This window comes from Erpetoichthys calabaricus, chromosome 13, assembly GCF_900747795.2.
Source record: "Erpetoichthys calabaricus chromosome 13, fErpCal1.3, whole genome shotgun sequence".
In the NCBI taxonomy this organism is placed as follows: domain Eukaryota; kingdom Metazoa; phylum Chordata; class Cladistia; order Polypteriformes; family Polypteridae; genus Erpetoichthys; species Erpetoichthys calabaricus.
The window spans coordinates 45398389-45412445 of record NC_041406.2 but is presented as its reverse complement, the minus strand read 5'-3'; the positions used below and the strand labels follow the sequence as shown (position 1 = coordinate 45412445).

The 14057-nt window shown below is 36.5% G+C and overlaps 1 protein-coding gene across 5 annotated transcripts in view; it reads right to left on the bottom strand.

Annotated features, from left to right (window-relative positions):
* satb1a (SATB homeobox 1a) overlaps nucleotides 1-14057 on the bottom strand; it is a 69818-nt gene that overhangs the window by 26038 nt on the left and 29723 nt on the right. For all 5 annotated transcript variants that reach the window (XM_051935907.1, XM_028818191.2, XM_028818186.2 and 2 more), the window contains exons 7-10: nucleotides 10290-10741; nucleotides 4977-5189; nucleotides 3732-3788; nucleotides 3341-3496 (exon numbers count right to left, since the gene is read on the bottom strand). In XM_051935907.1, the coding sequence (XP_051791867.1) occupies nucleotides 3341-3496; nucleotides 3732-3788; nucleotides 4977-5189; nucleotides 10290-10741 (878 nt within the window). The remainder of the gene's footprint in view (nucleotides 1-3340; nucleotides 3497-3731; nucleotides 3789-4976; nucleotides 5190-10289; nucleotides 10742-14057) is intronic.

The window sequence follows — 14057 nt, the reverse complement described above, 5'->3', positions numbered from 1 at the left end:
AATGTACTGTGTTACTGAACATTTTAAAACTGCCAATATGCCTTAGTGACCAGGACTTCATATCACAAAGCTGCCAGCTGAATCCCTGACTTCAGCTAACTGTGTGCCAATAAATACGTTATTTAAACTAACCCTGTTCCTATTATGTTTTAGGTGTGTGTGATATTATATTATATACACACACACACACACATACAATTGTATATATTACATATTAAAAATGGTGTTCTAAATTGGTACTGTACAAGTTTAAGTGTGGCTGGGTGAATGTGGTCCCTGTAATCAGCTCGGCCCGTGTACATGGGTGGCTCCTGCCGTGTGCCCCATGCTGCAGGGATGAACAAATGATCAATTCTAGATATGCATAATGGATGGCCATATTTAACAAAAAATAAATGCCAAATACTATAACTCAACTAAATACACCCAATTAGAAATTTCATAGATAAAATGTGATTAACAGTACATTAATGGCAATTTCTTGGCATACCACTTATAAACCAGAGCACTCCATGCTAAACTCTTCAGACAGCACTACTGTATTTACTGTAATAAAATAAAAGATAAAAAACACTAAATGACCGAGAAAATGCATCCACATTCAAAAGGATATGAAGAGCAAACTCCTATTTAGATCTCTCAATGGGTCAAAGTATTAAACAAAAACTGTTGTCTTGCTGTAAGAAAAAGTAACTACTACATCTTCATAAGCTTTTGTGAGCATGCTCACTGCCCAGCATCTTACAGTGCCAAACACTGTCACAGATGGCAGACTTTGACAGCTCCCATCCGTGGCATCGATACTCAACAGTTCTGCACAAGATCAGTGACATTCTGTCTCATTAGAGCCATGCTAATTATCACAGCTAGTTTCAGGGGAAACCATGTGTTGCGATGGTCAATTTGAAGGAGTGTGTGCATCAACAAAGTGGTAATAAGGACCATGCTCCTTATTATGTGACAGCAGGCTGCCTGTGATCTGATTTATGGAATCAGAAACACAGAATGAACTAGGGCATGCTAACATGAAAACAATTTATATTAATGAAAAGGGCTCATTTCTTTTACTTCATGAATGACACATATGACTCTATTGTCATGCCTTAACAAGTCAAACAAAAGTCAAGAAGCAGAAATACTAGTGATGAAATACAAATCAGTTGAAGTTAGACAGACAGAATATAATGAAATAGGCACAATTAAGTGTGAATCTATTAAAACAATTTAAATGCATCTATGTTGAAAATAACTTTCAAATTATAAATTCCTGGGCATTTTTTTTTATTTAAACACAAAGTGTGTTTGTGTAGTGAAGGGTGAAATTCTGCATTAATTTGCACCAATAAATTTTTGATAAGAATTTTACATTTTAAAATAAAAAAAGCTAAATATCAGCTTTTGTATATAAACTAACTCTTGTACATTTGGAGTCTTCTTTATTCTTGCTACTGCAAAGAGAGACAGCAATTGAATTTTGAAAGATCTTTTCCGTTGTTACTTCTATAATACACAGACTGCAATATATTCAAGACAGAGCATGTAAAGTAAGCAAACTGCTATAAGACATAAATGGCTAAACCTTGAAGTGAAGAGATCTGATGTAGAAATTATTAATCCCCAGTGGGAACCATGCAGGCTAATGGAAATTTAGTTGCATTTCCCTTCCCCCCTTTCCAAGTCTTCCTAGCCTTCAGGGACAAGTGAACAGAGATTGCTCCTCCTGTGTCTGAGAATGCAGCATCTGAAACATACATGCCAGATCCCTTCCAGCATGCCAATACTCCATTTCATGTGCCATGATTAAAACGTCAAGGCAGGGTATGGAGAGCAAGGCAATCAGATATATTGTACATATGCTGCCTTCCATTCAGCGCCTTATGCATTTCTTAGTGCCCCAGCTGCCCATTTGGTCTCTATTACTAGATGGAGCAGTAGATAATGACTCTCACGCACTCCTTTAGCTACATAATTAGCACTGTTCTTATCTTACACTGAACCAGGAACAGATATAGCGGCTACTAGATATGTGAAAGCATACAAATATTTCATGCTTTCTATACTGTATACTCATTTTATTTGGTATAGGGAGGGTTAGGGCGCAAATATCAATTAGTAAATCAGCTTTGAAAAGCTGTTTAACAATACATCTGCTCATTGCTCATCCATCTGTCTGTCTTGTGGTTTTTGTTCCACCTCTATTACTGCTAGCATGAAACACAGTTTTGCTCATAAACATCACTTTGATAAAACAAAAAATCTATAACTTTAATCTGCACTGTCAGCACCATGCAGATACTATGAGGCAAAATGTATGAGATTATTTAATCTTTAATCAAAATTAACTTTTTGCTGACTAAGTTGCATATTCTTATACTGAATATATTATATAAACCCTTTATTAAAACTGTAATTAAAAATTCTCTCTCAACCCCATTATTTGAGTTTTAAATGACAGTAATTTCACACATACAAGCCATGATTCATAGCTGGATTGCTCTCTCCAGGATAGATTACAGTGCCCTGATGTATGACATACTGAAAGCTATGCTAATGTAAACACACTTGTTTTATGTTTAAACAGATTCTGGTGTTTTGAAACCCACAATAAAGGAAGACATGTCATTGTGGAAATTATTACTTTACTTGCCTAACCCTCAATCACTGTATGTCTGTTACTTTGTACACCTTTAATTTTGAAGTTCACAGGTAGACCTCTTTTACATAATATTTATGATTAAAAATTTACATACTTTATATATAAAAAGTAATTTTTTGTAGAATCTGCAATTTACGCAAGCTGTTTCAATAAAGTGCATATGAAATATACAAATATAACAGATATAGATAAATGATACACCTACAAAATATCATAGTAAGTTTTTAATCTATGAGGATTTTATAAATTATTGTAAAACAAAGGCCTATATTCCAGGGCTCTAAAGTTATGTAACAACATACAATGCAGGCTTTTTTTACCCTCAGGCAGTTGAGAGAAAAAGTACAAAAAGATAATCATTCAAATCAAAAACATTGTACCTCATATTATTCAATGAAGATACTGAGAAGTATGAAATAGTTTGAGGTATAACACTTTTTATATTGTAAGTCCAACAACATTACATAGCTTCTTAAACACCTGTAGTTTACTTATAATCATCTACCGTATTTATCACATAGCCCTTATTTTAAAAGGAGCATTTTGATGAACCCATGCCCTAAGTACTTTCAATGTTAAGGTAAAACAAGTAACTAAGAAAACAGCATGTTTCAAAGACACCAGGTCAGTTCAGCGAACGGTAACCACAATTTCCCTGGCCTTACGCTCCACAGGAGCTCTTACCTGACTTTTGGATGCTGCAACTTTAGCAAACAGGGCCTGGGAAACTTTTGCTCTTTTCATCTCCTGCTGTATTTCATCATATATGGAAGCATTGATATTCAAGACACAGCTGTCCGTTTTACCATTCCTCTCAGATGAAATTGGCGATTGCTTCACCTAAATTTAAATAGATATTATATATTACAAACTGCTGAAATGAAGTATACAATCCTACATTAACCAACATTGGTGGATATCCCCTTTGATGAATTAGCCACATAATAAAGTTACCATATTTATTTACACTTATGCCAAGTTGAAATACTGGCACACAATTATTTGAGAGTGTTCTCTTACTTTTTACTAATTAAAAAAGCTTAATTTATGTTATCTGGGGAAGAACTGTACTCACCTGGATTCTTGAATTCCAGTCTTCAGTTCTAGTATTGCTACATTCCTCTCTTCTTGTCTATGTTTGATTAAAGCACAAAACACAAAAATTAACAGCATTCAGCACTTACAAAAAAAGATAAACACTCCTGACAAAACTGAAGATCAGTTTCAGTGAAACAAATTTCAAGTAGTAATAAGTATCAAACATGAATGACATTTACATGAACAATAAATTTACAAGACACATAAGGAAAAAGGAAAAAAAAAATCCACACACTACATTTTAAAATGGCAACAAAAACAAGTCACATATTTGTGTGCTGATAACAATGACAAAGTTGAGATAAAAAAATTTCATTACTTTCAAAAAAAAAAAAAAAAAAAAAAAAAAAAAAACCTTTCCTTACTATTCTTATAATATAAATATAAAATTACATATCACGCACTATCCGACATGAAATCATTTAATACTCAAAAAATGCAAATCCACAAACTATTGACCAGTTGGTAGACTAACAGTGCTTGTCTGCTCTACTAAAAAATGATAACTTGGGAGGTGGGTTTGCCTTCATACATAATCAAATTATTAAACTGCAAACCTATACAGAAGTAATTGAGCTAGCAACATACAAATCTTTAGTGATAGATACAGCCTGCACAAGCAGATGCATGTATTTAATTTGTGCCTTAAATATCTTGGTGCATGCTAATTCTTCAATATACTGTGATACTAAACACCATAATTCATAATCTCAAACTGCTATAAAACTATTATGGCTCTGTATATTCTTTTACTGATTCTTTTACTATTCTAGAAGAAACAGTTACTTGTATTGTGACAGTAAATAAAGATGCAGACAGCTTATTTTTCACTTTTTTGTAATGCTGTAACTGCATACATAAAATAATTATACTATACAAAACACAATTCAGCAGAAAATGAACTACACATTTGGTTTAATATTATTTATTTTATCAAATATGTGTCCATGCAACATATCTGTGTCTATCAACTTTCTATTTCTGTTTGGAGTAAATATCAAAAGACTACAAAAGGTATGCCCTCTAAGTTAAGCAAAGATAAATATGATAGCTGAGGAGTATTTCACACTTATTTTCAAATAGCACGTTATATAAAAAATAAATAAATAAAAAAAAAACAGCACTTTAGTCAACAATGCATATTGCATTATCAAATCCTTTCAAATCTCACTAACTAAAAGGAAAACACATTGCATGATTGATGCAAAGAGAATAAAAATACCTGGACTGGACGGTTGGGTGGCGTGGTTATAAGGGGTGTGGGTCCCATGGCTGAAGCAGCTGTAAGGCTTCTCTCCCTTTCATCTTGATAAATTCTGTCCCTTTCTGCTTCTGGTAGCTGTAAAAAATTCTGCATTGCCCTCAGATTGACCAGAAGTGACTGGGAAGCAGTCTTGGGGTCTTCTTCCTTTCTAAGAATTTCTGAGAGTAAGCCCTATTATTAATTAAAAAAAAAAAAAAAAAAAAAGTAATATATTCTGCTGTGTGATAAATTCCTATCCTGACGACTCAATTTTAAGACCAAGTTTCCACTGTAATAAACCAATTGCTTTTGAAGCAAGAGACAAAGTGCAACTTTACTGTTCATAAGCATAAAACCACAGAGTAACTACTTCTTCACTTTATTCTGTTTTACTGTATTTAATATGTTAGTGCTTAATTTCACAATGAAGTACAAATAGATCACAAACGTGTTAATATATGCAAAGTTTAGTGTTGAAATTGCTACCTTTGCAACCATATCTTCTCAAGTATCTAATACTTCACAATATTAAAGTAGGATAAAGACTATACAAATGAATTTAATTATTTACTTCCTTCTTTCTCTGTAAAATGACAATATTTGCTTAGTATAGCACATGCACTTGCTAGAAATGGTATGTATACAGGGTAAAAATGTCTCTCTCATTTAAGTCTAATATTCTAAAATCTTTCAAACTTAACACAGAATCTTAAAAGAAAATTAATTCTGGACTGTCTTTTGAACATTTTTTTTACATTCTCATTGTATCTCTATCTGGGTACATTTTGTGGGCATACCATTTCTTCAAGCATCATAAGGAAGCAACTAGTCGGGCGATTTGTTACTCTAACCTGAATGGTTGAATGAAAGCAATGACTGACCAAAGCTGACAAAAAGAAAAACATACGCACACAGTATTGAATTTATACCATATTGTGTTATAGAGGCAATTATTTGTAATCATTATTTGATAACATCTACAATAATATGTAATGGGTATTTTCTTAGGGCATCACAGTGGTAGCATTGCTGACTCTCAGTTCTCCCCATGCATTTGCTCCCACTGTCCAAAGACATGCAGGTTAGGCGGACTGTCAATGTGTTTGTGTGTGTGTGCTCACCATGTGGTGGACTGGTTTTAATCATGGGAGTATTGTTCTGGTCTTAGGTTTGAAACCAAACTGCAATTCAACAAATTTCAGTTTATCCCAAATTCTTTCCTCTAATACACTTTCAACAATATTTATTGTCTGCACCAAAGCTTTTGCCAAATTATACCCACCCATCCTGTCAAATTACACTGGTTATGCTTTCTTGCGGAGGCATGATACATACAACTATCATTAATTAAACTCGGAGATCCTGAGCATTTTTCATTATATTGTGGTTTCCGCCCACTGATTTACTTCATCTTACCATTACTGACAGTATAAACCAACTGCCAATAAAAAATTAACTGTACTCTGCAAAATGAGATTAATTGAAAACCAAAAGTACTTGTTATTAAAAAGAAAAAATATGTAGAGGTTTTTCTTTTTAAAACTAATTTCCAAAGTAACATACAACTTTATACAGGCATTCTAAATCTCAACCATCCCTTGAATCATTTTTGTGTAATGTCTAATGGATGTCTTCAGTTGATCCCCACCCAGCTTTTCACTTTTACAAAAATGAAGTTCACAGACCATTACCTGATTAATACTCTTCAGATTCTATCTATCCATAGGATTTTTTTTTTTAGTGAACACGTTAAACAGCTTAAAACAGTCTAATTTAACACACATACCATACCGTCATAAAAAAGTATGTCTAGTAAAGTTTTTTGTTTGTGTTGCAGAATATAATGACAAACAGCTAATCAATTGTAGGTATCAATTTACAGTATATAGGTAGTGTATTTATGCTTGTCAAGTATTTCATCATACCATTCTCAAACCCTTTTAATCCAATTTAAGGTCAGGGTAGGCGGTAAGGTGGATGGCTGTAGCCTAACTTTGCAACACTTGCTGCAAAGCACCAAACAGCCCAGGACAGGACACCAGTCCACTGCACAGAAACCCCAAACACGCATACACTTCTAAATCACACAAGCCAATGTGGAATCAGCAATTAAGCTAACCAGCATGTCTTTGGGGACGAGGAAGTAAAACAGCATACCTGGAGGAAAACCCAAGCAGACAGAGCAAAATTAAACATGCATAATTAAAAACATGAATGTAGATTTAGATTTGACAGATTTCTATTACCTGCACTGGCTTGGCATAAATGTACACTGTTTACTATGCTGCTACTACTGTACTGCTATATTGGGAAAAAATTGACATTTGAAGGAGATAAGAATAACCTGTTATACAAGGTCAGAGGCAGCACTGCAAAAAAAAGAAATTCACAACAGCTTTATGTACAGTGTACAGCAAAATTCTGCCAATCATGTGTGAAATGACTTAATCAGCTGCCACAGGCCAATGTGTTTCTTGCATACTGTGCATGAAAACTAACTTAAATTGCAAATATATGTTTTACAAGAAGAAATGAATATTCTGTTCTTGCTCTCCCTCCAGTCTTCCATTTATAATTTACAGACAATAGCATTTCTGAGGCAAAGCCAACAAGCACAAAATAGTCTGCCAAGAATTTCCATAATCAAACCACTGGAATCACCATCATTCTGCCACAAACACTCTTATAGCATGGTTTTATGACAGGACAATATTTGCCAGATGTACTTTTGCTGCACTGAGTGGACACTTTCATTCTCATGCATACTGAATTTTTGCTTGAAAGCCATTCTGCCTTCATGTGTTGCTCAATAAACTGCTCAGCTGGTATGTTAAATCATTCTGCAGATGACAAATTCATGGACTGGTAATGCATTTTAGAGAAATTCAATGATTTAATTTTACTCAGTTAACTACAGGATCGACGGTTTATTCCTTCATGTGGGAAAAAAAAAAAAAAAAAAAAGTCCAGTTATCAAAAATACCATATAAAACAATGCACCCTAAGTAATCGAGCTTTAAACGTTAACAAACAACTGAGCTATATGATGGATTAAAATTTATGGCATCTCCCAAAGATACTTTCCTACCTACAGTAGCATTTTTATTTATTTGCAATATGTAACCATTCACCCAGTGACTCTGAAACAAGTTAAACTGGTTTCAAACAGAATAGATAGTATGGTCCATACATCCAATTTCTGAACCCATCTTATCTATCATAGGGACATAGGAAGCTGCAGCTTACCCCTAAAATATAAGGCACAAGCTAGGAATCAATACTAGTTGAGACATCACTTCCTTGCAGAGCACGTGTAATAAATATATGCATAACTACAAACAGGCATTTACGGTTATGACAAATGCTGGGTAATGTTTTTAAACAGGAGATAGATAAAATATTTTTCCATTCTATACATAAAACATCTTACTGTAAACAATATGTGAAGGTAGCAAATTTGAATTAGATTCTGATACAGACAAACACTATGTTTACAAATCTGTTTTCTGTTCATTATAAACTCAGGTTAACCACAAAATGACAATAACTAATGCAAGTACTTTCGAGTTACTAGTTTGGGTATTGGTTGATCTAAACTAATATACAAAAAAAAAAAAAACTCACACATATTGGTTAGTTTAACAATACCTTTATGTATGCAAACACTATGCTTCAATAATAATCCAGTGGTCAAAGCTTGCTTAGTTTTTAACCATGTACATTGCTTTTTCAGAGCCCAATTCTTCTGTAAGTACGACTAGCTATAAAAATTCACTAAAAAATAATAAATCAGCATAGCATTCAAAAGAAATTAAAATTTTTTTAAACTATAGATAATTTAAAGAGTCTGCCAATTTGCAAAAAACACTGCCTGTCTGCTCTCCACTTAGATTCTTCTTTGAACATAATGACTGATTCCAACAGATATTATCAGCCTCAAAGAACTTCAAAGCTCCCAAAAAATGTGGTTTGCTGTAACCTCCCAGAAATATGCAGAACATCTTTAGACATTATCTTTCACTTGCTATAAACTGAAATCACATGTGTATGTGGTGGTCCACAATTAGACTCCACCTCCATGCCTGAGTGTTTGCCAAGTGTTTCAGAGGAGAATTTTTTTTTCTCACCTATGGGCAAACAGTTTTGCCATTCTTTGTAAGAATTCAATATATTAAGTATCACCAGCACCTGGTGTTTATATATTAAAAAAAATCCTAACCATTTATTACTGTACAGAATTATGTAAGTCAAGAGAAACATTATGCACAAAACCAAGATATAACTTAAAAAGTACAAAAACAAACTTTTGTTTTAAGTTCTCAGATACAAAAAAACAAAATAAAATCCACAGAGGATTTAAGCACACTATTAAATATTGATAAAACAACAAAAAGATGAAAAAAAAAATTAACGTGAACTCAAGAACAATAGCATATTTAGAATCAACACAGAAGTTTGTGAACTAAATACATTTCTTTCCCAAGCAAGGGTGAGTCAGCATATGTAATTGCATTCCTAAAAGGAGGAGCAACATTTTTTTTTTGATATTCTCATTGTAGCGAGTGGCTGGGGGTGGCACCCAGCCAGGACGCCCAGGAGAACTGGAGGAGGGGGGGGGGGGGGGTTGAGATGACCAGGGACACCCGGAGTGCTTCCGGGTGCGCAGCCAGTACTTTGCAAAAGATTATCGGGAGGCACCTGGAGCACGTCCGGGTGATTATAAAAGGGGCCGCCTCTCTCCATTCGGTGGCTTGAGTTGGGAGCGGAGAAGGATGGAGCTCGGGAGGAGAGGAAAGGAGGTGGCCTGAAGAGAGAGGCATCATTTTGGTTGAGGCCTGGACTTTGGGGGAGTTTTGGGGTTGTGTGGCACTTTATTTGTAAATATGTATAATAAACGTGCGTTGGTGTTTGAACCATCGGTGTCCGCCTGTCTGTGTCCAGGCCAGCCTCCACATTATACAATCACATTCACATCCTTGCTAGGGGTTGCTACAGACACTATGTAATGAGACAGGCCAAACATTTATATTATTGCATTCGCTTTTTTTTCCACTTTCTCATTACTGTATTGTAAAGTAGCACTTTCATATTATGCAGGACAGTGACATGTTTTTTTGTGCATGTATCACATTCAAGCAAACATTTTACATATTTGTTAAAGGTTAATAAAAAACTACATCTTGAGCACTAGTGGATCAAATTTACAGAGCTTTGGGCTTGTAAGTATAAGGGATGACAATTAAAAATACTCACTTTTCACATACACACACACAAAAAAGTTGTAACGCTTACCTGAGTTCTGTTAAAAGCCACACGGGCAAACACTGCCTGGGAAATCCCTGCTCTTTTCAGTTCATCTCGTACCCACTGGTAGATTTCGGAAGACACCTCACTGTTGGAGGATACCTGTTGTTCTAGTGGTTTGTTGAGTGACCGGTTCACAGGCGGATGATTCAGATACTGCTGGCTAAGTGACTGCTGTGCTAAGAGTCTGTTGACTGCATACTGCTGGTTTAATAGCTGTGCCATTACTATCTGTTGATTTACAAGTTGAGGGCTGATTGGTGTAGAAACAAGTCCGTGGTGCAAGTTGGGCAGCTGAGAACGCACTGACTGCTGTCCACCATGAGGAAGCTGTACAGGAGAAGGTGGCTGTTCTGCAGTGCTCCCTGGGATAGGCTGCTGACTAAAGTTCACATGATTTGCACCTGGTGATGATAATTCAGACAGGCTTTCCATTTCAGCTATTAAAAAATAGAGAAAAAAAATGTTTGTGTGTATTTTACCATAAATACACTTTACTAAAAATATCTTAAATTAACCATTAATACAAAACCTAGCTTTATGTTTAACTACTGGAAAGAGCTGAAAATGAGGGGGGGGGGGGTGGTTGGGTGGGGGGGAATTAAGAAATTTTAGGTTTACAGATAATTAGTAACAATAAAATGCTCCTTTATTACTATAAATGAAAAGAAGAAAAATTAGGATGAAAAATTTAAGGGATACAAGCATGCTTCCCAAGTTATTAAATAAATATAAATACATAGATAAAAACAGCATTAATTATAATATCCTAATGTTTTGCAAATTAACTATTCGGAGGTTTCAAGAAATATTCAAAGGTGATTAAATGATTTCTTATTCCTTATTATAAACCATATAATAGTCAACTGAGCAATTCTTTCAAGGAATAATTTACATTAATCATTTTGACTAAATAAGTCAAATCACTAATTATATTACAAAAAGAAACAAAAAACATTACTACATGATTAAAAAGGTCATCAAGGAATCAGAGCCAGCTAAAGCTAAATGCTGCTCCTCTGACAATGCAAGAATCAGATGGATGGATGGATAGATAGATAGATAGATAGATAGATGGATAGATGGATAGATGGATAGATGGATAGATAGATAGATAGATACTTTATTAATCCCAATGGGAAATTCACATTCTCCAGCAGCAGCATACTGATACAATAAATAATATTAAATTAAAGAATGAGGCTGAAACAGGGGAGAGTCCCGAGGCTTTGGAAAACATCTTGTATCACCCCAGTCCCAAAGGTATCGCGTCCTAGTGAGCTGAATGACTTTCGGCCTGTTGCTCTGACATCACATGTGATGAAGACCGTGGAGAGGCTGCTGCTTCACCACCTTAGGCCACAGGTTCAACACGCCCTCGACCCTCTGCAGTTTGCATATCAGGAGAAGGTGGGAGCGGAGGATGCCATCATCTATATGCTACACCGATCCCTCTCTCACTTGGACAGAGGCAGTGGTGCTGTAAGAATTATGTTTCTAGACTTCTCTAGCGCCTTCAACACAATCCAACCTCTGCTCCTTAGGGACAAGCTGACAGAGATGGGATTAGATTCATACCTAGTGGCATGGATCGTGGACTATCTTAAAGACAGACCTCAGTATGTGCGTCTTGGGAACTGCACATCTGACATTGTGGTCAGCAACACAGGAGCGCCACAAGGGACTGTACTTTCTCCGGTCCTGTTCAGCCTATATACATCGGACTTCCAATACAACTCGGAGTCCTGCCATTAGCAAAAGTTTGCTGATGACACTGCTATCGTGGGCTGCATCAGGAATGGGCTGGAGGAGGAGTATAGGGACCTAATCAATGACTTTGTTAAATGGTGCGACTCAAACCACCTACAACTGAACACCAGCAAAACCAAGGAGCTGGTGGTGGATTTTAGGAGGCCCAGACCCCTCATAGACCCCGTGATCATCAAAGGTGACTGTGTGCAGATGGTGCAGACCTATAAATATCTGGGAGTGCAGCTGTATGATAAATTAGACTGGACTGCCAATACTGATGCGCTGTGCAGGAAAGGACAGAGCCGGCTATACTTCCTTAGAAGGCTGGCGTCCTTCATCATCTGCAATAAGATGCTGCAGATGTTCTATCAGACAGTTGTGGCGAGCGCCCTCTTCTACGCGGTGGTGTGCTGGGGAGGCAGCATTTAGAGGAAAGACGCCTCATGCCTGGACAAACTGGTGAGGAAGGCAGGCTCTATTGTTGGCATGGAGCTGGACAGTTTAACATCTGTGGCAGAGCGAAGGGCGCTCAGCAGGCTCCTATCAATTATGGAGAATCCACTGCATCCACTAAATAGTATCATCTCCAGACAGAAGAGCAGCTTCAGCGACAGACTGCTGTCACTGTCCTGCTCCACTGACAGATTGAGGAGATCGTTCCTCCCCCAAACTATGCGACTCTTCAATTCCACCCGGGGGGTAAACGTTAACATTTAACATTATACAAAGTTATTGTCTGTTTTTCACCTGAGCCCCTTAGGCATAAAGTTCTTTCTGAAAATTCTTTGGTAAAAATACATGGGAGAATTTTACTATAGAAAGTAAAATAATTTACTGACATTCATATATAAGTAACACATGGGAGATGGGTGCAGTCTGTTCCTATGTAATTCTGCCTATTATTCCATTTATGTATCACACACTAAAAAACTGCAAAAGTGTCACGGCTGATTCAAGATCAGAACATGAAATGTTTGTAAGAAATATGCAGCACCACACAAGAATCAAAGAAACCAAACCCACAGCAAATAACAGTAAACATATATCTAAAGGTGAGAAAGATGTAATGCAACTCAGTTTTCCCCCCATTTGTCTAAGAACAGCCTGAATAAAATTGTCTAAGAATAAAAAGTTTTATCTTGTCCTCGCAACCACTCGTGCACCGCTTTCTTCACATCATCATCATCTGTCTTGAATCAACGACCACCCAGATGTTTTTTTTAGTGGTCCAAAAAGATGGAAATCACATGGTGCCAAATCTGGCAAATAAGGAGAAATGTGGAAATGCCTCAAACTTCAGTTTCTCCAGACAAGCCTTGGTGTTCTTTTGCTGCAAGACAGTGCCCACTCACACACTGCTAAGGACTCCGAGACAGCAGTCCCCGCCGCTTGGAACGAATAGCAGGGTTACTAGTGACTGTAGTACCCCTCGACATGTAGTGATTGACAAGACAAAACCTTTTATTCTGCATCTAGACAGGTGGCGCAAGTGCATTGAGAAGCGTGGAGACTACATTGAGTAATGACATTAACAGTTTTGTTACGGTTCATTCAATTTTTTGATAAATCCCATTTTATAACATTAGCTTGACTCCCCCGTGTGTGTGTATATATATATATATATATATATATATATATATATATATACCATCGTCTTTCTGTCTGCTTTTCACAAGAGAACTACTTAATTGATATAGATCAGGTTTTTTCTATAATTTGCTTGAACATTCTGGTTAATTTTGCGACTTCTCATTGCGCTAAGTATTACAGTTTAGTTGCGGCACTGCTTTATTCACACAAATCCTTGAGACAGGCTGTGGGCAGAGGGGAGGGGGAGGCAGGACTTCAGGAGTAGGGACCCGGGCAGGGGAGAGAGAGAGAGAGATCACAGTTATGAGTGTTTTAGAGGGTACCTGCTCATTGGCTGACATATTACAGCCATGTGCTCTTCTCCCCAAGCGTGGGACACTCTCCCATCAGAGCTGAACACGATCAGATACAATG